The following is a 26,170-nucleotide window of genomic DNA, read 5'->3' as shown; positions in this document are numbered from 1 at the left end:
GATACTAATCTTACAGGTGCAAGTAATCAGCATGATATGGTTCAATGAAGAGGTACCGCGTGAACGTATCAGTGCAGCGCGGTATATTTGAAAATTCACCTATTGCTATGGTAGTTAATCCGATTATTACGTAACTTCTCCAGCGTATATTTGAATTACAAACATACCGTATTACATCACCCCATTTGTATTGCTTATCGTGTACAACACAGTCCTAAAGTTTTACCACTCCCAGCCGAGATAGCCCCCGGGGGCACTTCAATTTGAAATGGATATAGGTGTAGGGCTGGCACTTTCGCACTAAGGGGCATTCGGTGAGAGCAAAATGCAAAAAATATGGGGTCATTGGGTGAGAGCATGATTTTTGGCATTCGGTGAGAGCAAAATGTAAAAAATATGGGGTCATTGGGTAAGAACATGACCTTGGTTTTAAATGGAATCTTTGGGTGAGAGCCGAAACAGCGCATCAGAAACCTCGAAAATTGAATTTCTAGTTCTAAATGGCTTCAAATCAATTGTTTTTTCAAAATAAGTAACAAAATCAGTGATAAATGAAAGTTGCTGTTAAAATTGAACAAGTAAGGGTCTTTGGGTGACAGATCAAATGAAAAAATAAGGGTCTTCGGGTGACAGCACATGTGTTCGTAAAAAATATGGGGTCTTTGGGTGACAGCGACGCTGAAAAGGGGGTCTTAACAGCCCTACATACGCGTCACCTCCAAAGTTGGAGTGCCCCCCCCCAGGATAGCCAACACACACAACCTCCGGGACCCAAGTTAAGTCACCAAACATATTTAACAAATATACTTAAAGTTTAAATAGATTCAAGGAATTTTGAACTCATTCTTTGCAAAAATAATTTGGATTATTTACATCATATTTTGTCATATTTGTATTGTTTATATCCCAGTCGAGATCCCCATCCGGACCAAGACATCCACCCAGTAATTATAACAAAAATAAACTTATAAGATTACATAGCTACAATGGATTTTAATTCCACTCCAATAGCAGTTATAGTCAAAAGTATGGGAACAATAACTTTTGGAACACTCTGTGTATATTCCACTTCTCCAAGCAATTAACCCTTGATATGTGTTTGAGGCTGACCTCATTATATTTTTCTGGATATATTTGATCAATATCTTTGACTTACTTGTTTCTTAAACATAGATTATTTACTTCAATTTATAATTAGCTTATAATTGTTTATTTTGTACAGCACGTTACCAATAATTTTAACACTCTCTGGAGCTCTCTGGCGTGATACCCAGACACCCAAATAGCCTGAATCAGGCCGAGAAGCAAACAAATGATCCGAATTCTGCTGCCCAGTTAAGCTTCGAAAATTTAAAAAAAAGGGTCAGAAACGGGGAGAATTAATTATGACAAAGGCATGACACCTATAATAACCAAACCTACCAATAGCAGCAACAACATGTGCCCATTCATGTGATAGCAGCAACAACATGTGCCCATTCCCACAAACTCCGGAACATATCGGGGACGTCGGTAGATTTACTTTTGACTTGAGATGAGGCCTTAAAAATAGTTATTACCATACAATTCGTAAATCACCGTGAATTAAATTTTTCGGCAATACCTATCAAAACACACGATAAAGGAAATGATGATTTATATTCAATCAAATATTCCCAGTTTACTTTTACAAAAGATTAATCCCCATTCAGTGCTGTGTATTATCTTAGTAACATAACATTATTACTCATTTTTCTCATTATTGCATTACATTATAATTAAGACCGAATTAAAAGCGACTAGTTCGCGTATGACGTCCTGTCAACCAGACCAAAAATGCTGTACTGCGCAGGTCAGCAACCAATTACGTCGCGCCTTTGCCCTGACGTCAGATCAGATGCAAACCAGTCTTCAAAATTATACAGGTACAAAGAACAATAACATGTGATGTGATTTTAAAGCTTATCATTGTTTTTTCTTTCTATTGTTTACAGCTTAATTAATGGAATGCCTGACAAGAAAAGAAGCAATGTTGCTTTTCTATTCACTGGAATATATTTGAATTACAAAAAAAGCGCAATCCCCGGGACCTAAGTTGGGTCACCAAATCAATACATTTTAAGGGGGTACTACACCCCTCGATAAATTTGTGACTATTTTTGCATTTTTCTCAAAAACTAATAACACAGTGGTAACAAAAGTTATGTATATTATAGGGGCAATGAATCCAATTACTACACTGGAATTTTAGTGACCCAAGACAAGCGGTTCGTTATTTATGATAAGAAATAAGGTACCGCTAGGATGTACCTCATTTCCTATCATATATACTGAACCGCTTGTCTTGAGTCATTGAAATTTCAGTGTAGTAATTGGATTCCTTGCCCCAATAATATACATAACTTTTGTTACCAGTGTTTTATTATTTTTTGAGAAAAATGCAAAAATAGTCACAAATTTACCACAGGGGTGTAGTACCCCCTTAAACAAATTACTTACTTGTTTCTTAAACATCGATTATTTACATCACAACAATGTATAATTAGCTTATAATTGAAGAGCTTTGTTTCAAAAGCCCTTACATCCACTTTTAGCTGAAATTGAGTTATTGCCATGATATTATAGTGTGGATAAAAATACACATTTTGGTGGTTATTTGACCTTCATCCTACCTTCCCTTCTGGAGGTATCGTATATTTCCCGTTTGGGAAATCTTAGTGAATTTCCGGAAATCTGAACTTAAAATGAATACCGTATAGAATTGTTTTGTTTAATTTTTTATGTATAATATAGGTTTTCTCAGTTAATTTAACACAGTTTTCGTTATATTTAATATCCCGTTAAGTTTGAATTCGTCCATAAAATTTTGAAGTGTCAATTTGTAAACTTAAATTTCGTCTTTGGTCAAACATATTCATATTTTGATCAAACATATTCATACAATGTTCATTTAATTTCGTCCAAATGAATTTAAATTTCGTCCAATGTAGGGGTTATCAACTTAATGTGTAAATATATTTCGTCTTTGATCAAATCTTTTCATATTCGGGTCATTCAATTTCGTCTTTAACATAAAGCATGTAGAAGTAGGCCTGCATATTTTCTTTTTGTTTCTGTCTTACTCTCTTTCATTCTTTCTGTTTATCTTTCCATTTTTATATATTTCATATTTCTCTATTTTCTTTATTTTGTTTTCTGTCTTTCGTTATTTCATTCTTTTCTTTTCTTTTAATTTTTTTTTTTTTTGCTTTTTTTTTTGTTATTTGTTTCTTTCTAATTTTTATATCATTATATATTTCAAACGTGGTTGCATGGCCCTCTTTGTCTCGCTCCCATATTATTGTGATATTCAATTCAATTCATTGAATCGAAAATGCATACAAAATGTAGGCCTATTTGATTCTCCCATTTCATCTGTATTGTCAGCTTATCAATTACAATGAACTTTCTCCCTGAGCTGCTTTTAGCCAAATGGCCGGTAAAAATATCAGTGTTGGTAATAAGATTTGAATTTGAATATGAATTGAATTCAAATACTGTGAATTAGAATTGAATTCAAATGCTGTGAATTGGAATTGAATTCAAATGCTGTGAATTGGAATTGAATTCAAATGCTGTGAATTGGAATTGAAATTGGTTAGCAGTTAATTTCAATGCATTGAATTGGAATTGAATCAAAATGATTTTATATAAGAAGAAAGTGAATCTGAATTGAATTGAAATTCATTTTCTGAATCGAAATAACACTAGTGAGAACTCAATACCAGTGGTTGAATCTCTAAGATGCAATTAATGAAGGCCTACAATGCATTATGGAAGACGAATTGTTTTGATCAAAGCATGAAAATTAATGAACAAAGACGAATTATATTTGTGCAAGTACTGTCCATGCAGCAGGTGAGACGATTTAATGCGCTCTAGGACAAAATCAAATGAACATTGTATGAATCTTTTTGATCAAAATATGAATTTATTTGACCAAAGACGAAATTTAAGTTTACAAATAGACACTTTCAAATTTTAAGGACGAGTTCAAACTTAACGGGATATTAAATATAACGAAAAATGAGTTAAATTAACTGAGAAAACCGATAGTAGCTTGGAATGTTCGTTACCTATTAAAACCAAAAGGAACTGTTTTTGGGTCACTATGTAGCTTCGGAAATACTCAAAAAATGCCATTTTCCCGAATTTAATTAAAAATTCATAATTAAAAAGTAAATGAGATATTTCAATTTTTCTTTTTTGATTTTGAAAGCATTAGTCAAGTTACATAAAGTAGTGCAAACAAATGGGCTCAAATTTGATTGCAAAGGTGGTTTCTAGAAAAGGGGTAAATTTATTTTGTTGCAAAATCCCTTACATCCACAAAAGGCGCGATATAAAAGAAATGATAAAATAAATAGAAATGCTTGAAAATTGTACCAAACCTATTCTTTTAGTTTCTATTCATCAACACTTTATCCAAACACAATTGCACAATTAAAAAAGCTGTTTTTCTCACAAAGTCAAAAGTGGATGTAAGGGGTTTTGCAACAAAGCTCTTCAATTGTTTATTTTGTACAGCACGTTACCAATTATTTTCCCACTCTCTGGTGCTCTCTGGCGTGATACCCAAACACCCAAATAGCATGAATCAGGCCGAGAAGCAAACAAATGATCCGAATTCTGTTGCCCAGTTAAGCTTCGAAAATACAACTAGGTCAGAAACGGGGAGAACCATGTCAAAGGCATGACACCTACAATAACAAAACCTACCAATAGCAGCAACAACATGTGCCCATTCATGTGATAGCAGCAACAACATGTGCCCATAGCAGCAACAACATGTGCCCATTCCCACAAACTCCGGAACATATGGGACGTCGGCAGATTTACTTTTGACTTGAGATGAGATCTTAAAAATAGTTATTACCATAAAATTTGTAAATCATCATCAATTAAATTTTTCGGCAATACCTATCAAAACACACGATTAAGGAAATGATGATTTATATTCAATCAAATATTCCCAGTTTACTTTTGCAAATTATTAATCGCCATTCAGTGCTGTGTATTTGGTAACATAACATATTAATATATTTCTCATAATTGCATTAAGCCAAGTAAAAAATTAACATTTATACCGATCGTCCGGACTTTTTTTTAAATCGGTGAGGGAGGTCCTTATTATTTGTTATTATTATGTTATTTTTTACCATTTATTTCTGTGTAAAATTGCAATTGCAAATTGTTTGTTAACACATCATAAAAATGGAGAGGTCCCTAATATTTTTTTTATTTCCCCAAAGCCCTACCCCTAGCTTGGAGAGAGTGTTTCAATGTGTTTATTAATGAACAGTAAGAACTTCTTAATATGTCTTTTCATTGCAACAATTTTAGAAACAAAGTAAGGGAGCAGAGAAGAAAAATTACATAAATATTTGAAAATCTCCCAAAATAGGTGAGGGCGGAGACGATATACAGGGTGTAACAATAAAATTTGTACAATTGTATTTTGACTTCTCAGGAAAAAACTAAAAGAGTTACGGGACAGATGTTATTTGCAATACAATCAGTAATATCTTGGCTAAAAGAAGACGTTTAGTTGGTTTCTTTACTAGCTTGGGTTCAAAAGTTATGTTTGATTAATTAAATCGTCCAGAAAACGTGTTGGGCCGCTTTTGCCATGTTAGCGTATATCAAGTTTGAACCGCGTAGATTGTGCTTATCGTGCATTTAACATCAAAGGAACTGACACAAAAGAATTATAAGTGGTGTTTGTTCATAATTATGATTAACATGAACTTAATAATAACATGATATTTCTTTAAATTCTATAAATGAAGTCATGAAATTTCTTTCAAATTATCTTACAAATAAAGTAATTTCTCATATCCCTGAGATATCATTGGTAAAACCGAGAACAGTTTTTGCATCCATAAGTACAAAACAATAAGATTTTGAAAATAAGTTCAGCTGGGCTTCTAGCTGTTCTGGGGTGACCACTATTGCCAGCATTTCTGTTAACAAATTCTACATACTTCTCATAGTTATATGTAATTCTATGCCTTGATGGAAGATGTGAGTTTGGAAAATGAGCTAGATAAACAATCTTATGGTTTCTGCTTGACTCCATGTGCTACCGAATATCACAACCATAAAATACGCTCTTCCAACGTGAATTGGGGTTGAAGGTGTTGAGCTGCAGCCACGATTTCTAGTAAATGAGGTTGTTATGTCAGTGCTTAGTTGTTACTTTCAACAACTCAAGGAGACATTCTATTATTTAATCATTTCTACCACTTCGAATACCCCACTGTTTACATCGACCTATCGTAAGAGCGCCGTCCAACTGGTCCATGATTCAACTCTATTCAGTCACTTTTGTAACACTTAGACAAAAGTGGCCCAAGCGGTTTTAAGACTAGGTTACATAATTGGCTATATCTTCACTTGTATACCTACAATTTTATTGGAACAAAGCTTATCTGGTGGCTAAAGAAATTATCTTGATAGACATATAAATATCAAACCAAAAAATAGGCAGCATGCTTGTGTCATTCTATTTTCAAAATTGAACAAATTTTATTGTTACACCCTGTACATGTTATTTAGTTTACTTGGCTTTTCATTAATATATAAAATACTCTTGACATTTCTATTATTTACAGCTAATTACTTTACAGTTGATCATGTGGTATTACAAATTAGAACATTTGGCTTTAGAGGTGTGGTTTTAGACTAGTTTAAAGGTTATTTATCCTAAATCATAGCACGTGTATTATACCTCGTCTACCAAAGGGGAGGGGTTGTTAATACCCCCCCCCATCGTATTGTTTCTGGTCCGCTAAAACGCCCAGTTGTACCGCCTAACTACTAAAGCTAACCGTGGGACATCCTTTACACGCATTGTAACAAGAAAAAAAATGACACCCCCTTGCCCTGGGTAAGTGCGGCCCCAGTCAGCTACCTGCACAACCGATTCTTTTGTTCTGCAAAGCTCACTCAGTCATTTAATGAGGCAATACAAACGATCGAAATTGGTGTTGAAATGAGCAAAATTTTGAGTTACACCTTTTCAGTGTAAAATTTTTTCTCAGCCAAATGAAAAGCAATAATTTTCATTTTTTCAGTAAATGGCTGGAAAAACTATAATGCTTGATACTGATTTTTTTTTTAAATCCTGGTGTTAAACTTAGGCCTGAAATTCAGTCATTTAGTGTAAGATATTCGATTTTTATAGGCTTCAGCTCGGCCCGCGAGCTTTTTCTTGGATCAACCTTTTAGCTTTTCAAAGTAATATAGTTCGCTAATGAAGGATTTTCCCCAACTTTCTAAAGCACATCACCGTGAGCTATATATCATAGTTTTGTCAGAATTTCCGTTTTGATTTCACCATCTTTCACTGACGGCTGAAAAATTTCTAAATCAACACGTGAAATCTAAAGGCTAGTACTAGCATTGTGGATCGATATCCCTGGGTTTAATAGGAATACCGGCATGGCTATAGTGTTGCCAGAACTTCAATATAGCAAAGAAATTCCCAGACCTATAGCGCTCCTACTGATCATGTTTAACCAGAACACCCAATTGGGGATTTAATCGCTGGTCGGGCAATTTGCTTTCAATGAAAAATTGACCTGGATAACAACAAAGGAAATATCGACTATTTCAGCTGGTTGCTCTCGAGATAAAAGTACTCACCATTGCCTACTTTTACTTAGTTTGACATTTTCGGAGACTGAATGGAAAAAGGGTAAAACAAAAACGGAAATTCTGACAAAACTATAACATATAGACCCACACGATGTGTTTTACAGAGGTGGGAAATATCTTTCTTTAGCAAACTATGTTAGTTTGAGACGCTAAAACATGAATTCCGTAAAAAGCTCGCAGGCGAATTCAAGGCCTATAAAAATCAAAAATATCACACTAAAAGACACAATTTGATGCTTAATTTTAACACCAGGATAAAAAAAAAAATTTATATCCAAGCACCAAGTTTTTAACTGACATTACTGAAGAAAAAAAAAATATTGCTTTATATTTAACCGAGAAAATTAATTTCATAGCAAAAAGGTGTATCTCTGAATTGTGCTGATTTTTACATGTATCGATCGACTTTTAGCGCGACTAAGCATTTCTAAAGAATTGGTTGTCCAGGCGGCAGACTGGCCCATGGCCTAAGAGGGTAGGTAGTGTGTTGATGCAACCCTAGCATATTTTTCTCTTTCTCTTATTACCTCTTATGAAAATATTTAAAAAGGTATATTGATTTCAAACTTTGTAGTGAGATTAGAATAGTGATTTCATGACATATTTAGCCACTTGAAAAATCGCATGTTTCTATGATTTTAGAATTTGGCCTGTATTTGTACAACTTGACAACAGAGATTTCCTATATTTCTTGAGGGCGCACTCACATAATGACATAATAATAAAAGACTTATGGTACTTATTTTGGTACCAGTGGATAGAAAAGATTCATAGCTATACCATGATACAATGGTTTCAAAACAATGTTATTATACATTTAGAATAAAAATTTAGAGCCCATGTGTTACCAAAAAATGCCTCCGGTTGACGATGGTTATAACTCGTGTACATACAAATATAAGTTTGTACCTTATCAACAGGTTTTCTTATGTACATGAAAAGCATAATGTGAACACCAGACAAGCTGCGTCCAATTTATTGGCTCTACCGCCTTGCACAAATGGTTATGACACTGGGTACTTTAAATCATCTTTTTTCATACAGTGGGGTTGAGGTTTGGAATAAATTGAGTAATGATGTAAGAAGTTCAATAAATGTGCAGACTTTCAAGCAAAGATTCAAGTCTTAAAAAATTATTGAGCATGTACTTGTTAATGATGTATTTCTACTTTACTTTGAAAATTGTATATATTTCTGTATTTTAATTTTGTATCTAATAGTTGTATATTTTATATAAATTGCATGATGTAAATTGTTGCCTTTTAATGTTATGTAAATGTATTGCAGGGCCCCGTGTAAGACCAGCTATCGGCTGAATTGGGCTACCCTGGATAAATATGAATAAAATAAATAAATAAATAAATAAGTTATGGTGTACCACAAGGGTCAATACTTGGATCCTTATCATTTATATTATAAATAAAATAATAGTATGTTGCAATTTAGTCTCTTTGAAAAAGATCTCTTTGTATATAAGAATATTTAACGGTTTTTAGGCAAAAAGTTGTCGGTAATTGCAAGTATAAACAAAGAATAAGCATATAGTCCTAGATTTTAATTCTATGTTAATTTCACATGGCGCGCACGTTTCACTCGCACCTGTATGATTGGTGCCCGGGGATTGGTGTCTTTGAAATGAGTGGTATTGTATTCAATATAATGATTGCACACATACACAGACATAATAACAGGTGATGAGTGCAGTCTACTTATAGTAGAGGGCAATAGTTCAAAAATTGTTTTCACCTATTGCTATGGTAATTAATCCTGTTACATCACTACTTCTACGGCGAATTGCTAGGATGCATAAATTGAGGGGAAATTAGTATATTTAATTTTGTAACAAAAAGCACTGTGCCGCTTGCGATTTGTTTTTGTATTTTATTTGAATAAGAAGTGATTTTGAGTTAAAGCATTTTAGTACATTATGTTTACAAGGAATAAAGCCAAATTTCCTCAAATGTACAAAAACAATAATTGTGCGGCTACGCGGCGCCATGGCCGCATCGCCCACAAAAATTTCTATTTTTTCCCGTCTTTCTCAAGCTCCTGGATCCGCCACTGATTTATATATGCATTTTTTACATTAAGTATAACTTCTGGGCGACCAAGTCCTGTTTGCGCCACCTGAGAGGAAATCGGTTCGATATAATATGCAGCCTGTGGTGGAGGCGGAGAACGTGACGCCGAAATCGGTTCCAGATATGTGTGAAGGGAACCCGCGGGAATTATAGTTGCATGATCTGGACCTTGTTCGAGCGCAGGTGGAGATGGCGGAGGATTTGATGGTGCGGAATCGTCACGCTTTAGTAAGCCCAGTGGTGCATGGTATTGGCTAAGTATGCTCAGCTGATGCTGATCTCGTTTTCCAGCATTATTTGCCCTTTTTCTTCTCCTGCAGAAACAAACATAAGCAATGGGATTTTTTTAAATTATTAATATCATAATAACGCAACTGCTATACAATATTGATACGTTATTCCGCATACATAGGCCTACAGCCATCCGTACAGCCGGTAAAGTGATTACATAGTCTCGTGCCTTATCAAAGGAGACAATGAACTCTTGCCTCAACCCTAGCCTTGCGTGGCTATTGAAGAACAAGTGCATTCGATCCCTTCGATCTATCATCATGGCGATTTCTGCCATGAAGATATTGAACGACATTGGATTGGATGAATGGGATATCAAAATGCGCGTAATTAAACCCTTCTGCATTCTATGTTAAAATATTTGTGAATACGATTAATAGTTCTGAAGCTATAAAGGTATTTATACTGGTTACGTTACTTTTTGTGAAGACTTAACACAATTAATATTTTGATTTTAGTGGAGCAAGCAATCTAGTAACAAACCTTGCAAAAAGACGAACGATGACGTATATAGTAAGAGCAATAAACATTATCATCACTAAAATAGCAGCAACTGCGAGAACAGGAACCAACCATTTGGGCCATTTGTGTGCTTTGCTAACGGTTCCTATGGTTACCCGCCGACTGCTTTGAGTTGCTGTAGGTGCTTTCGGTGTTTCTGTGGCTTTCGTGGTCTTCGTTGATTCTGGTTTGGGTTCGGGTGCTAATGACATGGATGGTGCTGAAAATTAAATGAAATAAAACATTTGGTAATGATACTAAAATAGTGCTAGGTTTTTGATGCCATATTTGTCATGAGCATTAATGTTGGATCGATTGTCTGCGCATAAAGGTGCTCTGTGGTTGCTTTAGGGTAATATAGGAAAAATTGTAACGTATAGCATGAAAAGGATAACATATTTTTTCAACCCTTACATAAATATTATTTTCATAAAATTAGAAGGGGTTACTAAAACCCTCTAATATTTGTATCTAAAGTCTTCACAAAAAGAAGAACAGCTGTTCCATGATACGTCTATAGCTTCAGCACTATTAATTGTATTCACAATAGTTCACATTACATAAAAGTTACGCATGGTTTTGCTTTCTTGCCCTGCGGGGCTATTATATATTGGAACTCCATTTGTTGCACTTGAAGTCTCCGGCCTCAGTACTACCCGGGAGTGTGGCCTTGATGTTTTAAGTCCCGATGGGCTGGGGCACAGTATCAAAAAAATGTTCAAAATTGTTTTGACCTATTGCTATGGTAGTTAATCAGATTAATTACGTAACTTCGCCAGCGTATTATATGTTTATTGTTAAAGGGATTTTATGTACTATATATATGGAATAATAGATACCACAATTTAGTCACAGAAAAGTATCAGAAAAATGGTAAAGAAATTAAGTCCTAATGATGGCTTCTAACACCAATGACGTCGACGAGACATCAGCTTTCCCATTTTACTTTTCGTGCTTTAAAGGCTCGGATAGGACCGGCGCGGTGAGGCCTGAGTACTCCTCTTTTCGCCAAACGACAAGACAAGTGTTTCTGGAATGCTGCATGATTTGCTATGGTCTAGTACTCAAGCAATTTTTGTCTTTATCGGGCGTATTATTGTGTGTCAACCAGTAATGGCAGCTCAATCGATGAGGGGCTGTGCAATATTTGTGAGCCCCGCGGGGGGGGGGGGTAACATTTCCGAACGGCCCGCCAAAATCGCCCCCCCTCTCGGCCCGCCAAAAATCTTTGCCCCTCCTTTACACATGCCAAATTTTGGGATCCCAATTTGCAATATTTATGGTCTAGATATATATATGTTTTGAGCGCAGCGAGCAGGAAAATTTGTTGCATATTAAAGCGTTTCCGTACTGTTTGCCTAAGCCTTTTTAGAGCGTTTTATTTAAAAGGCGCCCCATGAATGTGTGTCAAAAATCGCTCCCCCCCCCCCCTTCTCGGCCCACCAAAATTGCTCCCCCCCCCACCTTTCGGCTCACCAAAAAATTCTCCCCCTCCAATTTTACCCTCCCACCAGGGCTAATAATTATTCCACAGCCCCTAAGGCGTTCGACTATGGTTCGAACCCTGGTGGTGGTTTAGTACGTTCTCATGGAAAAATTGAGTTGGCTTGAAATTCCTCTAGACATGGAACTTAGCCTACTGCTAATCGCCTCGTTTTAACCCGTACGAAACTCGGGGAGCTGATCCTGGTTGCGATTGTCGTTTGTAGAATGTCTAGGGTGTGCGCTCTTGAAGCTGCAAAGTCCCGGTGTTGTTGTTAAATGGTTTATGGAATGATATGGGGCCGTAGTGGTCAGCAATAATATGTAAAGTGTGCTGAAGTTTGTGGATCAACGTCTAGCCGTTGTGCCTGTGCGTATCGCACGATAAATCCGACTGCGTTTAAAGGAAGATCTGTGATTGAGATAGATATTTTCACATTGAGTAGGTCAGTGTTTTAAGTTGATAATGCAAGTGCCCACCACCTACAATGCTGGCCAAAGTGTTTGGACGGTTTGATAGGGTAATGAAAATAAGCCCCCACTCCCCCCGATCAATGTTGAATCCTACTTTTTTTGGTCACACCCGCCTAGTGGCACCCAACATTGATTGGTGGGGAAGGGGGGTTGTGGTGTGAGGAAAGGGTTTAAGCTTGACACCACAGAAACCTCCACTTTATCACGTTAATAATAACGGAAATAAGGCCATAATATAGTGTACGTTTTCGATAAGTGTCCCAGCACATTTTGGCCATGGTTGTAGACCTAAAGAGTACAAACCTTTAAAGTTGGCGGTACAATTTATATCCAGCATATTATCCCGTCGCACACGATAGCTCAAATTAAAGCAGTTAGGCATAGGCATCGGGCATTGCGGTGCAGTAATATTTTCATTAGATGTGGAGGCTGACGGGCTTAACGGGTTCGTATCTGTGGATTAAGAATAACAAAAGGATAAGAATGGATAGAATCCCCTCTCACAGAGAGAGACACACAATCGAACCCACACGACCTGATTTTTGCACAAACGGGTCCGTTTAAGGGGGAATAATACCCCGATTTTCATCAGTACCCCTCTTCTTTTTTTTCTTGTAAATTTATGAAGTACATAAATATGTTCATCACCTCATGTCCTGAACTTATAAAATATATCTACATACAAAGTGTTTTTAAACCATTTTAGTAAGTCATTTTAGCCCTATATATTTTTTGTTTACTGTATCCTAGTAATTCAGATGCGTGTTTCATAACAAACTATAATTTATTCTATTCAACATGTTCAAGTAGGGTACATGAATAGAATACATTAAATCCTTTGTTATACTCTCTATAGAAAATCTAGTGGTGCATGCAAAATGTATAACACTGAATAAATTAAATAAACACTTACACAATGGATGCATAGTCATTAGTCAATTTAATACTATAATGTGTTGTTAGGAGAAGAAAAGGCTATTAGGTCACCGTATGTCAGGTTATAGGTCAATTGGTTCAGGTCAAATTTAAGCATCAATTTTGAATACACATGTGAGAGTTTGTGATAACATAATGAGGCATAATTTTGATATTCTGTCTTTAACTGGATATATATCGAGAAGTACAAGGTGGATATACTAATATACCTTGGGATGTAAATGGTGAGTACAATTTAGAATGCCTAGTTGAGATGGATTTCACAAATAAATATAAAATAGTTACCAAAATCATAAAAGTTAAGCTTACGGAAAACTACCCTATATGGTGGTATAGGTGACAAGAAATACAATATTTTTCAACATTGTTGTAGTATAGTTGTGGTAACCTGTTACCTGTGGCTTAATTAAGTTTCAGTGAAATAATGTCGCAAGTTAAAAATACAAAATATAGCTCAACATTGAAAATAGAAGCATTTTAACCAGTTCCTTTTTTTGATAGTTGTGGAGCACCAAGTTCATGAAGTCATAAAAGAAATCAGGAACCACTTATTCCCATTTTACATATCAACTTTATTTCCCTAATGTGTTAGCAACACATATTATCCAAAATTTTAACGAAATCCGTTGATAGTAAGCTTTCCAAATTGAAGTGAATTTAAATCATCAGTGATGTACCCCCTTTTGGCTTCTACTTTTAAAAGCATGTAAGCTACGTTGATACCGATGCCACCAATAAAACGAGAAGATTTGCCTCTTCATTTTGCATACCACTTTGTCCAATTTTTTTTGGTAATTTCTTCACAAAATCGTTCCCTTAGCGAAGAAGTCATACAAAAATATCAAATTTTCCCAGAAAAAATTGTTTTTTGTATCTTAAAAGTAAGCTAGAGACTTGATAATTCCATCCAGGCAAGTGAAACATTTTATCCTGTAATTCAAAAATGGTATTAAAGGAAGTCTCCGGTAATCACGAAATTATACCTTATATGTTAGAAAATTAATCATAAAACACTCATATTGACAATAAAAACGAATTAAAACATCCGTCTCTCAACACGCGATATTCAAATTCCCGGGCGCCGAAATTGTCGAGTGCAATGACGTCCCAGTAATACAGGGTGTCCCAGAATGATCTATACCGGGAAAGTTTGATTTTTCTAGGTATGAAAGGCATTATTAATGGTAATATTGTTTTAAATTCTAAGATCTACACATATTTAGCATTCTTAGAAATTTTAGATTTTAGAAATTGGATGTTTTTAATAGAAGTTACAGGATATTGCGTAAAAATGGTGAATTTGGGGTTTTCACAAATCAACCTATTTTGAAAATCTGTAAAATTACAAATAATTATTACTGTTCAACACAAAGTTATTTGTAAAATGTTACATGTACTTCTGTCCTTACTTTCCTAAATAGTCGATACCTATTGATTATTTATGATGTTATGAAGTAATCCTTTTATGGAATAAAGGATTTGTTACGCTTGAGTGACCTTATACTATTGTTTCTTTGTTGGCAGTTTTGAAAGATTACTGCGGTGTCCGAGTTTCATAATTTCAAATGCCGGCGAAGATGGATTTGTCATGAAAGTATAGAGAATGTTTGTCCTTAGTGTCGTAGAATTTATTTATGTTCACGGTATATTGGCAAATCGACAGCTACGTAACGGAGAATATTAAAATTCAATTAAATTCTCTGTAATAATGATATTTTTGGGTAAAAAAAATGTTTCACTTAATTCCATATCAAGAATTGTTCAGTATTGTACGCTCTACATCTGTGCCAAATTAGATGTATTTCCTACAAAAGAATGTAGGATTTCTCCAACGGCTGGACGATGGTGATAAAGCATCCATGTGTCATGATGCCTTTGCGCTGTAAATTACACAAATGTAGTTTTTGTCCATTTTCAGTATGTCAATGTCACTCCAAAACGCATCAAGCTATTTCCAAGAAAATCACAGAATAAGTAGGTGACATGTGTGCCATTGTATTGCACTTATCAAAATTAGATACTAGTACACTCTTGACTATATATTTTTAAGAATTTTTTCAAACACGGTATAGATCATTCTGGGCCACCCTGTACAATGAAGGCTGGCAACAATTTTGCACAAATAACCACGACGTCGATTGCACTACTGGACAATTTCGGCTCGGGAATTTTGAATATAGCGTGTTGAGAGCCGGCTGTTTTTAATTCATTTTTAAGGTCAATATGACTTTGTTTTAAATAAAACCATGTGATTCGTGCTTGATAATTATTTTGCAAACATATAAGGCCAAGTAAAAAATAAAACATGTTTCACGTCCGGGTTTTTGAAAAAAGGAGGAAGAGGGGGCTTTTTATTTTCTATTTTTTATCGTAAAATTGGTGTAAATACCCATACTTAGAGCTGTTTTAGCGTATACAATGATGCCTAGAAAAAGGAGGAGGCCCTTTTTTATTTGTTGTTCTGGGAGTTACACCCCCTCTAATGATCACAAAACCTTCCAAAAATGTTTCTTGTATCTTAACAAGGCTATAGAAAGCATCCCAACTTCCTAGACATATTTTTTGAAAAGTTATAGCTAAATTTCAAAAAATAAAAATATATTTGAGGAAACCTCAAAAAAGGAAGCGGGAGGGGACGTGAAACATGTTTATTTTTTTATTTGGCCTAAGGCATAATGTTGTGATTTGCCGGAGTCATCTTTTAACATTTTGATTTACCTATGGTGCATATATTACTTCATTTTTCGATTTTTACCGTCACCACTTTCAAATCGAACAAAATACAGACTTACACCTTCTCTTTATGATACTTATGTTTGCGACAATTTTTCCCTTTTATTTAGGTGAGACTCGTAGGTTTTAAGAAATGGACGTTTTTTTTAACACGCAATTTCACTTCCGGGGCGGTAATTTAACGTCTGCATAGATTGGTCCAAGGCCAATTAACACGTTTATGCGAAGGGACGCATTTAGGTTCAGCGCAGCATGACATAGCCGGAGGGAAGTGAGGATCAAGCCCCCCCCCCCTTCCTCCTAAATTTTTAGGTGGGGTCAGACCTTCCTAAAATCACAATAGATGAAAAAATCGGGGTCAGTACAGTTCAATATGAAATGGATTTAGGTGTAAGGCTGGCACATTCCCCGGGGGGGCCACTCAAATATGAGAGTGTACGCATGCGTGACCAAATTTTTTTCGAACACCCCCTAAACAAGTTTTCCTCTGTGAGCAAAATGACCCCCTAAGCAAGTTTTTAGCGCGCTTTCCCAAATAATTTGACCCCCTAAACAAATTGTTGTCTAATTTTGACCCCTAAACAAGTTTTTGTCCAATTTTGACCCCCTAAACAAGTTTTTGTCTATATTTGACCCACTTTACAAGTTTTGATGGATTTTAACAAATTGAACAATTTTTGTAGGCCTACTATTTGCCATTGAACACTAGAAGTCTACCGGATATACCCCCCCCATCTCCGGTATACCATACCACTTTAAAATATAAATAATGACACAATGAATTCAGAGTGTAGGCCTACCATGAGGTCTTTCAGATTCGTAGCTTGTTACATGAATCTGACTCGTAAAGTTTTGTGAGAATATAAAATACCAATGCACAGCGTTATCCAGAGGCAACGTTACTGGTATTCACATCGTAGCTAGTTGGTTCCGAATTCGGCACCTAAAGTTAATTATCGTGTCCCGGTATTGTATGCCCTTTTCATGCTTTCTACTGCAAATATAATTTCCTAATGTAATCCAGAGAAGGGAACTCACAAATCTACCAGCAGGAGTAGTAAATAATGTGAGGAATCTATAAAGGTCCTGAAAATCTTTTTGAAATACATGATATTTTCCCGGGGATATTTTCGTTTGTCTCCCCGTTTGTCCACTGAACTATATACCCATCACAATTTTATATGACGTCATTAATTATAATTAATATGCACGTTTTTTTAAAATCTAAATTGTATTTTACATAGAAGTACGAGGCCATGGTTAAATCACATGTAATACGTCATGAAATATATTTGCATAACATAGTGACACTTTAGGTTTGGATACGAACGGGCAATTCCGGCACTGATGGAATAAACTTTTTTCGGAATCGGAGTCTCAGCAGATTTGAAAAGCGGATTAAAATTGTACCCTAAATGCGTTACAAACGATTTTAAAACTACCCCTTTTCATGAAAATCACCGTTTTTTACCCCCTTAACGCGTCACGCGCGTAACGTGCCTAACCAAGAAAAAACACCCCTTTTCACGCGTTTTTTTGGTCACGCATGCTTACATCATTATATTTGAGTGGCCCCCCCGGGGCACATTCACACTAAATACGGGCCATTCGGTGAGAGCAAAATGACAAATATAGGGTCATTGGGTAATAGCATTATATTTGGAACAAAATGAAGGGTTATTGGGTGAGAGACGGACTATTTGGATCTGAATGGGGGGGGGGGGGGCATTGGGTGATGGGGTCTTTAGGTGAGAGCCAAAAGAAGCCTCGAAAATTGAATTCTAAATAGCTTCAAATGGCTTTGTTATTTCAAAAGAAGTAACAAAATATGACAGGTTACTCTTTGCTGTTTAAATGGAAAACTCACGGACTGTGTGACAGATCGAAAGGAAAAATAAAGGTATTTGGGTGACAGATTGAAAGGAAAAATAAAGGTCTTTGGGTGACAGATTGAAAGGAAAAATAAAGGTCTTTGGGTGACAGATTGAAAGGAAAAATAAAGGTCTTTGGGTGAAGGAAAAATAAAGGTCTTTGGGTGACAGATTGAAAGGAAAAATAAAGGTCTTTGGGTGACAGATTGAAAGGAAAAATAAGGGTCTTTGGGTGACAGATTGAAAGGAAAACTAAAGGTCTTTGGGTGACAGATCGAAAGGAAAAATAAAGGTCTTTGGGTGACAGATTAAAAGGAAAAATAAAGGTCTTTGGGTGACAGATTGAAAGGAAAAATAAGGGTCTTTGGGTGACAGATTGAAAGGAAAACTAAAGGTCTTTGGGTGACAGATCGAAAGGAAAAATAAAGGTCTTTGGGTGACATATTAAAAGGGAAAAAAAGGTCTTTGGGTGACAGATTGGGTGACAGATCGAAAGGAAACAGTATAGGGGCTTTGGGTGACAGATTGAAAGGAAAAATAAGGGTCTAGTCCTTAAGTGAGAGATCGAGAGGAAAAATAAGGATCTTTTGGGTGACTAGAGCATGTCACTACAAAATATGGGGTCTTTGGGTGACAGCAATGCTGAAAAGGGGGTCTACAAAATATGGGGTCTTTTGGGTGACAGCAATGCAGAAAAGGGGGTCTTAATGACCCTACACATACATGGCCCCGAAAAATAAAGCAATAATCAATTGCCTTTTGCTGCTTCCTTTTAGCATGTAAAACATTAAGCTTTTGGCCCAAATAGGGTAAAACAGCAAACCTTTGCTCTCTTGCTCGCACTAGCCCATAAAATAGCAAAACACACCTTCATTTGAGGATTAAACAGTCTGAAATTAAAATTTTTCACGTGCTTCGCGACCACAAATGAAGTCCCAGTAAAACCGGAACAAAAATTGCTTGTCCCCCCCCCCCCCCCCCACCCCTAAAAAAGTTGAATACTTCCGCCGCCACTGCTTTTAAACAAGTTTGCTTGCTTGCTGAGAATTGAATAAAATACAAACAAAAAGGGGGCAAATTGTATGGACTATACGCTGAAAACATGTTGAGCTTTGAGATTAACACGGGGGATAAAATTTGAACAACTTTCCTGGGCAAATTTTGGCTTTGAATTTTGCTTGATCGCATCACATATATGAAATGTTCATAATAATCACTACCTCGTATAATTAGCACTAGATTAGTGATGCTTTCTTTTACGGGTGAACAAAGAAAATAAATTCAGCGAAAAAAATCCCATTCTTACTTTTTCACCCGTGCAACTGGGCATAGATATTGTATTTGTTGTGTTTAGTCTTCTCCTCCTCCTTCTCCTCCTCCTCCTCCTCCTCCTCTTTCCCAAGACCAGTTCTTTGCACTCCTCTAGATCAAGAACTAAAGTAGCCTCGGGGGCCGGAGCCCATACTTGGTACAATGATGGCCCATGACCCCTAGAAACATCCTAGGGTATCCCCGACCCCAGAGGTCAAAGGTCATGGGCTACAGGGGGCAATATGTGTAAAATTTCAAACATCTCTAGCTCAAGAACTACAGCACCCACAGGGTTCATACTTGGTATAATGATGACCCTTAGATATTCCTGAGATAGCCTCGACTCCAGAGGTCAAATGTCATGGGCTACAGGGAGCAATATTTGTCATTGGTACCAAAATGTGGCAAATTTCATAAGCAACAAAACATAGGCGATTTATTTTTTCATTGGACGCTTCTGTTTTGAGTTATATGCAAATTAACTAATTGGCATAAACATGCTCAAATTTTATCCAAAGTGTATCATCATAGGTACCAAAATGTGGCAAATTTCATGAGCAACAACTTACATCTGATTTATTTTTTCATTGGACGCTTCTGATATGAGTTATATGCAAATTAGCTAATTAGCATAAAAATGCTCAATATTGTATCAGTAAAAATACCCAGTAGTAAAAAGAGAGAGTGCAGGCTTGGTAGGGTATTAGACAGAGCGTGTGGACCAGTCTGGAGGTGTTTTCAAGAGAGTGATGGGCTGATGGGGTATAAGAGAGAGTGAATGCTTGGTAGGGTATTACTAGAGAGAGTGGTCCAGTCTGGTGGTGTTTTAGAGAGAGTGAGGTCTGATGGGGTATAAGAGAGAGTGAAGGCTTGGTAGGGTAATTGAGAGAGTGTGCGCCAGTCTGCAGGTGGTGTTTTAGAGAGTGAGGTCTGATGGGGTACAAGAGAGAGTGAGGGTCTGGTGGGGTATTAGAAAGAGCATAGTCCAGTCTGGTGGTGTTTTAGAGAGAGTGGTGGTCTGATGGGGGTATAAGAGAGTGTGAAGGATTGGTAGGGTATTAGAGAGCGTGTGGGCCAGTCTGAAGGTGTTTTAGAGAGAGTGAGGGTCGGATAAGGCCAAAGTGAAGGCTTGATAGGGTATTAGAAAGAGTGTGGGCCAGTCTGGTGGTGTTTTAGAGCGAGTGAGAATCTGGAGGAATATAAGAGAGAGTGAGGGTTTGGTGGAATATTAGAGAGAGTGTTGTCCAGTCTGGTGGTGTTTTAGAGAGAGAGAGAGAGAGAGAGTGATGGTCTGGGCCCGGGGGTCTGGGGTATGAGAGAGTAAAGGCCCGAGTAAAGGGGAGTTAGGGTGGAAGTCACGGGCATAGATATTCGTGTTTTCTCAAAACACAGCTGTGCCATCTAGTTATATTTGTCAATGTTATACAATATTGATCATCAATGAATTTCTCAATTTATTCATAAACATGCCATAGAAGAACCTAAAATGTGTGTGGTCAACCAGTGCTAGGATGTCTGTGGAGTTGCTACGTTCATTCAAGGACGGATTGTATTGTTTCCACGTTTGAGTGAACACGTTTTCTCTTAGCTGATTGGCTGTTCAAAAATGACTTTAGAAATGCCCACGAAGTTTAAATGAGACTTTCCGTCCTTTCATCTTTTCTGTTTCTGTTTTGGTTTCCGGTTTCGGATCTCATTGTTGTTTTGAAGTGTTAGCATGGTACGTGTGAACAATCCTTTTATTCTAGTCTTTTGTTGACTACAGAAAAGTTGAACGAAGATAACTTCTGTTTCGGTTTCGGGAGTTATGTTAATTTCTGACATGAAAAACGTGAGATGAGAGGGTTGATGCTAATCTAAACAAAAGAAGTGTCTAAATTTTACGGTCGTAAATTCGCGATAAATTGTACGGCTTCAATTGACTTGCGTTGGGTGTGTGACGGGATTCGAAATATTAAATATTATTAAGTGGTATCCTTTATTTTATTATCCAAAACACGTAGTGCACCTTTAAGTTCGTTTTGCATTACGTCATTATCAATCAATCAATTAACTGGTTGATTGGCTGCTTACCATGCGGTCCCACCGGATTGGAAATTTCCCCACTCTGGTGCGGACCGTTCTAGGTAACTATATTTCTCTTGTTCTTCCGTTATTCTTTTATTATTTTTATTATTATAAATGGTTCTAGGAATTAAATCATTCCAAATTAACGTAGATTATTATGTATAGAACACGCAGAGGTGATTTGGGAGTCGTGAAATTAATTTTAGGATGTGTTTGAGCGATTTTTCTGCGAGGAATTCGGGTGATGCTTCGTTGTTTTATTTTCCGTGTGCGTGTATACGGAAAGCATAGTGCATCCCTGCACATTTCTTGTCGTTTTTGGCCACAAATTCACCCCCAAAATCATGCTTTATCGTGTTCGTATTTCAAAATCATATGCTCTAAACAATATAGTATTCCTTGCTGCTCATGTTGGCTTGGCGACCCGGGCTTGGCGGACGTGCAAGAGTGTGCATATCAATGAGGTCAAAGGTACACGTACCGCACAGCGCATTACTGAGTAGCGCATATACATGTACATGCACTAATTGCGTCAATTACTCGGGTTTTCCCCGAATACTATTTTGGATCTTAGATTTGATTAATTATTAGAGATGGCGAGTTGCGTATAATATTAATAGGGATTATTATATTTTCGCGTTGTATTATTTTCATTTGGAAAATAATACTCTCACTCTCTTTCTCACTTTTCACAATTTATTATGTGTTTATTTATATTGTCTGACTTTTGACGTTATTCATGATTATTAGTATGCAAACCTTGTAGCCTCAGCTAAAAGCATTTGTTTAATAACGAAATTACATTTTGTCAAATCATGGAGGTTTTAACATTTGGGTCAGATTATTTATGTGAAACTCACGCAAGTCATACCCGAATACTATTTGAGATTAATTAGGGTTTTATTACAAAACATGTCATGTACAGGGCCTATGATCTTATTTAGGCCTATAAATTGTGTGAAGTATATTTAAATATTCATGTATTTTTATTTTTATAATATGTGAATATTGAGTGCTCACGGAAAGTTATTGGTAAGATGATATGGTATATTTTTACCATTATTATAGGTGATTTCAACAGACATTGTGTTGTGGTTCCGTGCACGTGTATGTTTGCTTTTCAGTGCATGAAAGAGAGAGGCAATGGATCGAAGGTAGTAGCACGGATCCATGAGAGGGGAGAAGGTCCAAGGGGCCCATGCAGTAGCATGGCGCAGCCCAGGACACATCATCGGGGAATGTAGAGAGAGGAGGTCTGGGGCCTAATTGCTACGGAGAGTAATATTTGGCGAGTTAATGGTAGTAGAGAGGAGGTCTGGGGGTCTAATTGCTGCGGAGAGTAATATTTGGCGAGTTAAGGGTAGTAGAGAGGAGGAACACGTCGGGTAGGACTGGTGTCCTGGTTCTACGTGGACTGGTGTCCTGGTTCTACGTGGACTGGTGTCCTGGTGCTACGTGGACTGGTGTCCTGGTGCAACGTGGGGTGGTGCCCTGGTGCAACGTGGGCTGGTGCCTTGGTACTGCGGGTATTCTGAGGAGAGATTAACCAATTTGAGTTTTGAGTGGTGGAGGTAGTAGACCAATCCAGTTGTGAGTGATGGAGGGCTGGAGTTTTGAGTGGTGGAGGTAGTAGACCAATCCAATTGTGAGTGATGGAGGGCTTGAGCTTTGAGTGATGGAAGTAGTTGACCAATCCAAATTCTGAGTGATGGAGGTAGTGACAAGGCCTAATGGTATAGTAGGGCCTAATGGTTTGTATGGTGCTATTGTTTATAACACATAGTCTGTTGAAATCTATATTGTTTTATTATGTTGTAATTTTAAGAGTGATGATGCATAGGGATACATACGTCATGTATCATGATGATACATACATATGTCATCTTTTATGTATGGTTTAAAAATCTGGTCGGCACCTAGAGAGGGGCCTCTATGCGCAAATTTTCAATTGCGTTCAAAAACTTAGATGTATATATGTATTTTTCAAAATATTAATATGTGACTATCCACATCGAAACGCTCGTAAAGTCGGCCCCTGGTCAATTTTGTTTTCTTCCGTGTTTAGAAAATATATATCATAAGCTTTACAATGATATATCATTTGACTTCAAACGATATCCAGAAGCGGAGTTACGGCTTGTTCAACTTTGCTCCTTCAGTAAAAGGGTATATTATTTTGGTGCTACAATATTTCTCTTTTTCTACATTGCTGGTATTAAATATTAAATTGTGATAATTGGCGGTCACTTCAAATCATCCCCAAGTCAACGAGGTTCGGGAATGTCCTCTCATTGTTAATTGTTGGTTAACCCACCACTTGAACAGGATTTAGCCATAGCAAACAAAGACTAAAGCTATTTACTATAAGTATAAGCTTATTATCCTCTTCAACAATAGGATTAAAGATTGATGTGCGGACTGGACTGAAATGAGAAACTTGTAGGACAATTATTGGGTACATCATGAATACAAGCTTGATGCACATTTTGGACTGTAACTCGAAATACAATTTGCCGACTTTACGAGCGGTTTGAGATGGATGGTCACATATGTGCCAATGCATAGTAGTATGTCATTTGCATGTATTAGACCTATTGGCATGCGCCGCGTGGGGACATGCTGCCCAATTTTTCGTATGCCAATAGGTAGTTGTGTTTTATATCATATTTGTCAAACTTTATGATGATATCTTGCCACTACATGCTTGCATGTCGTACGCAAGTGTCGTCGATATTAGCATGGCGCTTCGCGGGACCACTATGCCCAAATTTTCATTTTGTACTAGATAACTTAGATTTTTGTAGGCCTTGCATGTTATATAATTATATTAACACATTTTTCTTATTCCACTCCGGTGTGGACCGTTCTAGGGCATATTTCAGGTTCCGGCGTGGCGTATGTTAGCTTATGGAGCTAGCATGTTAATTTGGCCCGGGTTTACAAATCAGACTGTTGCCGTTGTGTAGCATGTTAATGGTGGTATACGGCAACTTGTGTTTACTGTTACCTGCTGCCCGGTTACTGTGACGCGTGAGACAGCCTGCTGGCCAGATTAAAAGCTAGTGTTGATTGATATGTGAGATGGTATTACTTTGTGGAGATAAAGTATATTTTGGAAGCCCGTAGTATGTTATACAGATAAGACAAGTGCCACGAATAAATCAGTATACATTGTTGAAGTAAAACGAGGTGTCACTGCAGTTTTCTTTGAGGTCCATCACAGTCTCCTCCAGTGCATAGCCGGATTCTAGCTCCGGCAAACCCACCTATAAAACCACTTGCTAAGTACCTAGCCGCTCGGTCCCGTCACAGGTGTATAGTAGCTCGTGAAAATAGCCCAGCGTAGAAATATACATTAATCAATAGTAATCAGTGTTGCCAAGAATTACGTATACTTGTTCGTGCAATCGCACAAAAATCGGTCATATTATGATTATGTAATAATAATAATAATATTTATTTCTTATATAGCCCATTACATACAAAATCTCAATGCGCTTTACAATATATTAAAAACACCAAAACTACAAAGATTAATTGCACAAATACATTTCAACTTTATCAAAAATATACAACTGATACCCAGATAAAACTCAGAACCAGCTGAGATGAGACTAGGTTAAAAGGTAAACAAATTTAAAAGTTCAAGAAACATCACTAAATGCATTGGTAAAAAGGTGAGTTTTTAAAATACTCTTGAAATGATTGATGGAATCTGCAGATCTGAATTCACGCATTCCTACACCTGACTAGCAGCCTTTAGTTGGGTAGCCGTCGGCTACAATGCACTCAAAATGTGAAATTATTCGGCCTTGGCGGAAATTTTAAACTGCATTCCATCACCCGTTTAAAGGCTGGTTCAAAGTGTATATTCGAAGGCGAATATTCGGCTTCGAATACTTTTTGGTCGTCAAAATATATGCGGCTTCGAATATAAAACTATGAACCGGAGAAAGATATATTTCTACAATTCACAGCGTTGCCCGACTGTTAACAAGTATTGCCCGTTGACCTAGGTAAGCAAAAATTAGAGAATTTCTTTAACGTAGTCAATACAAAAATAGGTAAACTCAATATTGAACTACTGTCATGTCTGTAAAATAAAAATGAATAAATTAATTAATAAGTTAATAAAGAAATAAATAAGTCAATAAATAAGTCAATAAGTGACCATGCGTTTTAAGTGGAGATGTAACATTTTGGGGTTCATAATATAGGCCTACCCCGGGGAGGCCTATAGCCTATGTAGTTAAATTTGGTGTCAAACTAAAGCTTGTGATGAGACCAATACAGTAAGCATAATAAATGTTGTAAACATTGTTAACATTTGCATAATTTGCGGGGTGGAGGATGATCAGGAGGAGCAAATTGAATATAAGTGACCCCCAGTGGTAATATAATGCAAGAGGGCAATTTCTTTTTTCACATTTTGTTTACAATTCACTTTAAACTGCATACTTTAACACCATACAATCATATTCCAGGTAATTTAATTTGCTTTGAGAAGAAATTTTGCATATTTTATTTTCTGTAATTATCAAACACATGGCTAATTAATTATAATTATAGGCCTATAAATAGTAATGCGTTGAGTTTTTAAAAAGTAATATCCGCCTTTTTTTCTTTCTTTTTGAAATGACATAGGCCTACTCGTTACAAAAACAAATCAGCATGGAAAACATTTTTTTCGTCAGAGGCAGATATTTGGTATATTCAGTGTCATAAAGCTACAAATAGACGATCTTT

The 26,170-nt window shown here is 36.7% G+C and overlaps 1 protein-coding gene and 1 long non-coding RNA gene across 2 annotated transcripts in view; one reads left to right on the top strand and one right to left on the bottom strand.

Annotated features, from left to right (window-relative positions):
* Positions 1-26,170, top strand: part of LOC140164625 (uncharacterized) — a 288,651-nt gene that overhangs the window by 212,645 nt on the left and 49,836 nt on the right. The window lies entirely within an intron of this gene.
* LOC140164620 (uncharacterized) overlaps positions 9,303-26,170 on the bottom strand; it is a 35,481-nt gene continuing 18,613 nt past the window's right edge. Inside the window, exons 3-5 of the mRNA XM_072187955.1 lie at positions 12,810-12,959; positions 10,533-10,770; positions 9,303-10,072 (exon numbers count right to left, since the gene is read on the bottom strand). Of these exons, the coding sequence (XP_072044056.1) occupies positions 9,700-10,072; positions 10,533-10,770; positions 12,810-12,959 (761 nt within the window). The 3' untranslated portion in view covers positions 9,303-9,699. The remainder of the gene's footprint in view (positions 10,073-10,532; positions 10,771-12,809; positions 12,960-26,170) is intronic.

Source organism: Amphiura filiformis, chromosome 11 (genome assembly GCF_039555335.1).
Source record: "Amphiura filiformis chromosome 11, Afil_fr2py, whole genome shotgun sequence".
NCBI lineage: Eukaryota > Metazoa > Echinodermata > Ophiuroidea > Amphilepidida > Amphiuridae > Amphiura > Amphiura filiformis.
This window is presented reverse-complemented; position numbering and strand designations above follow the sequence as displayed.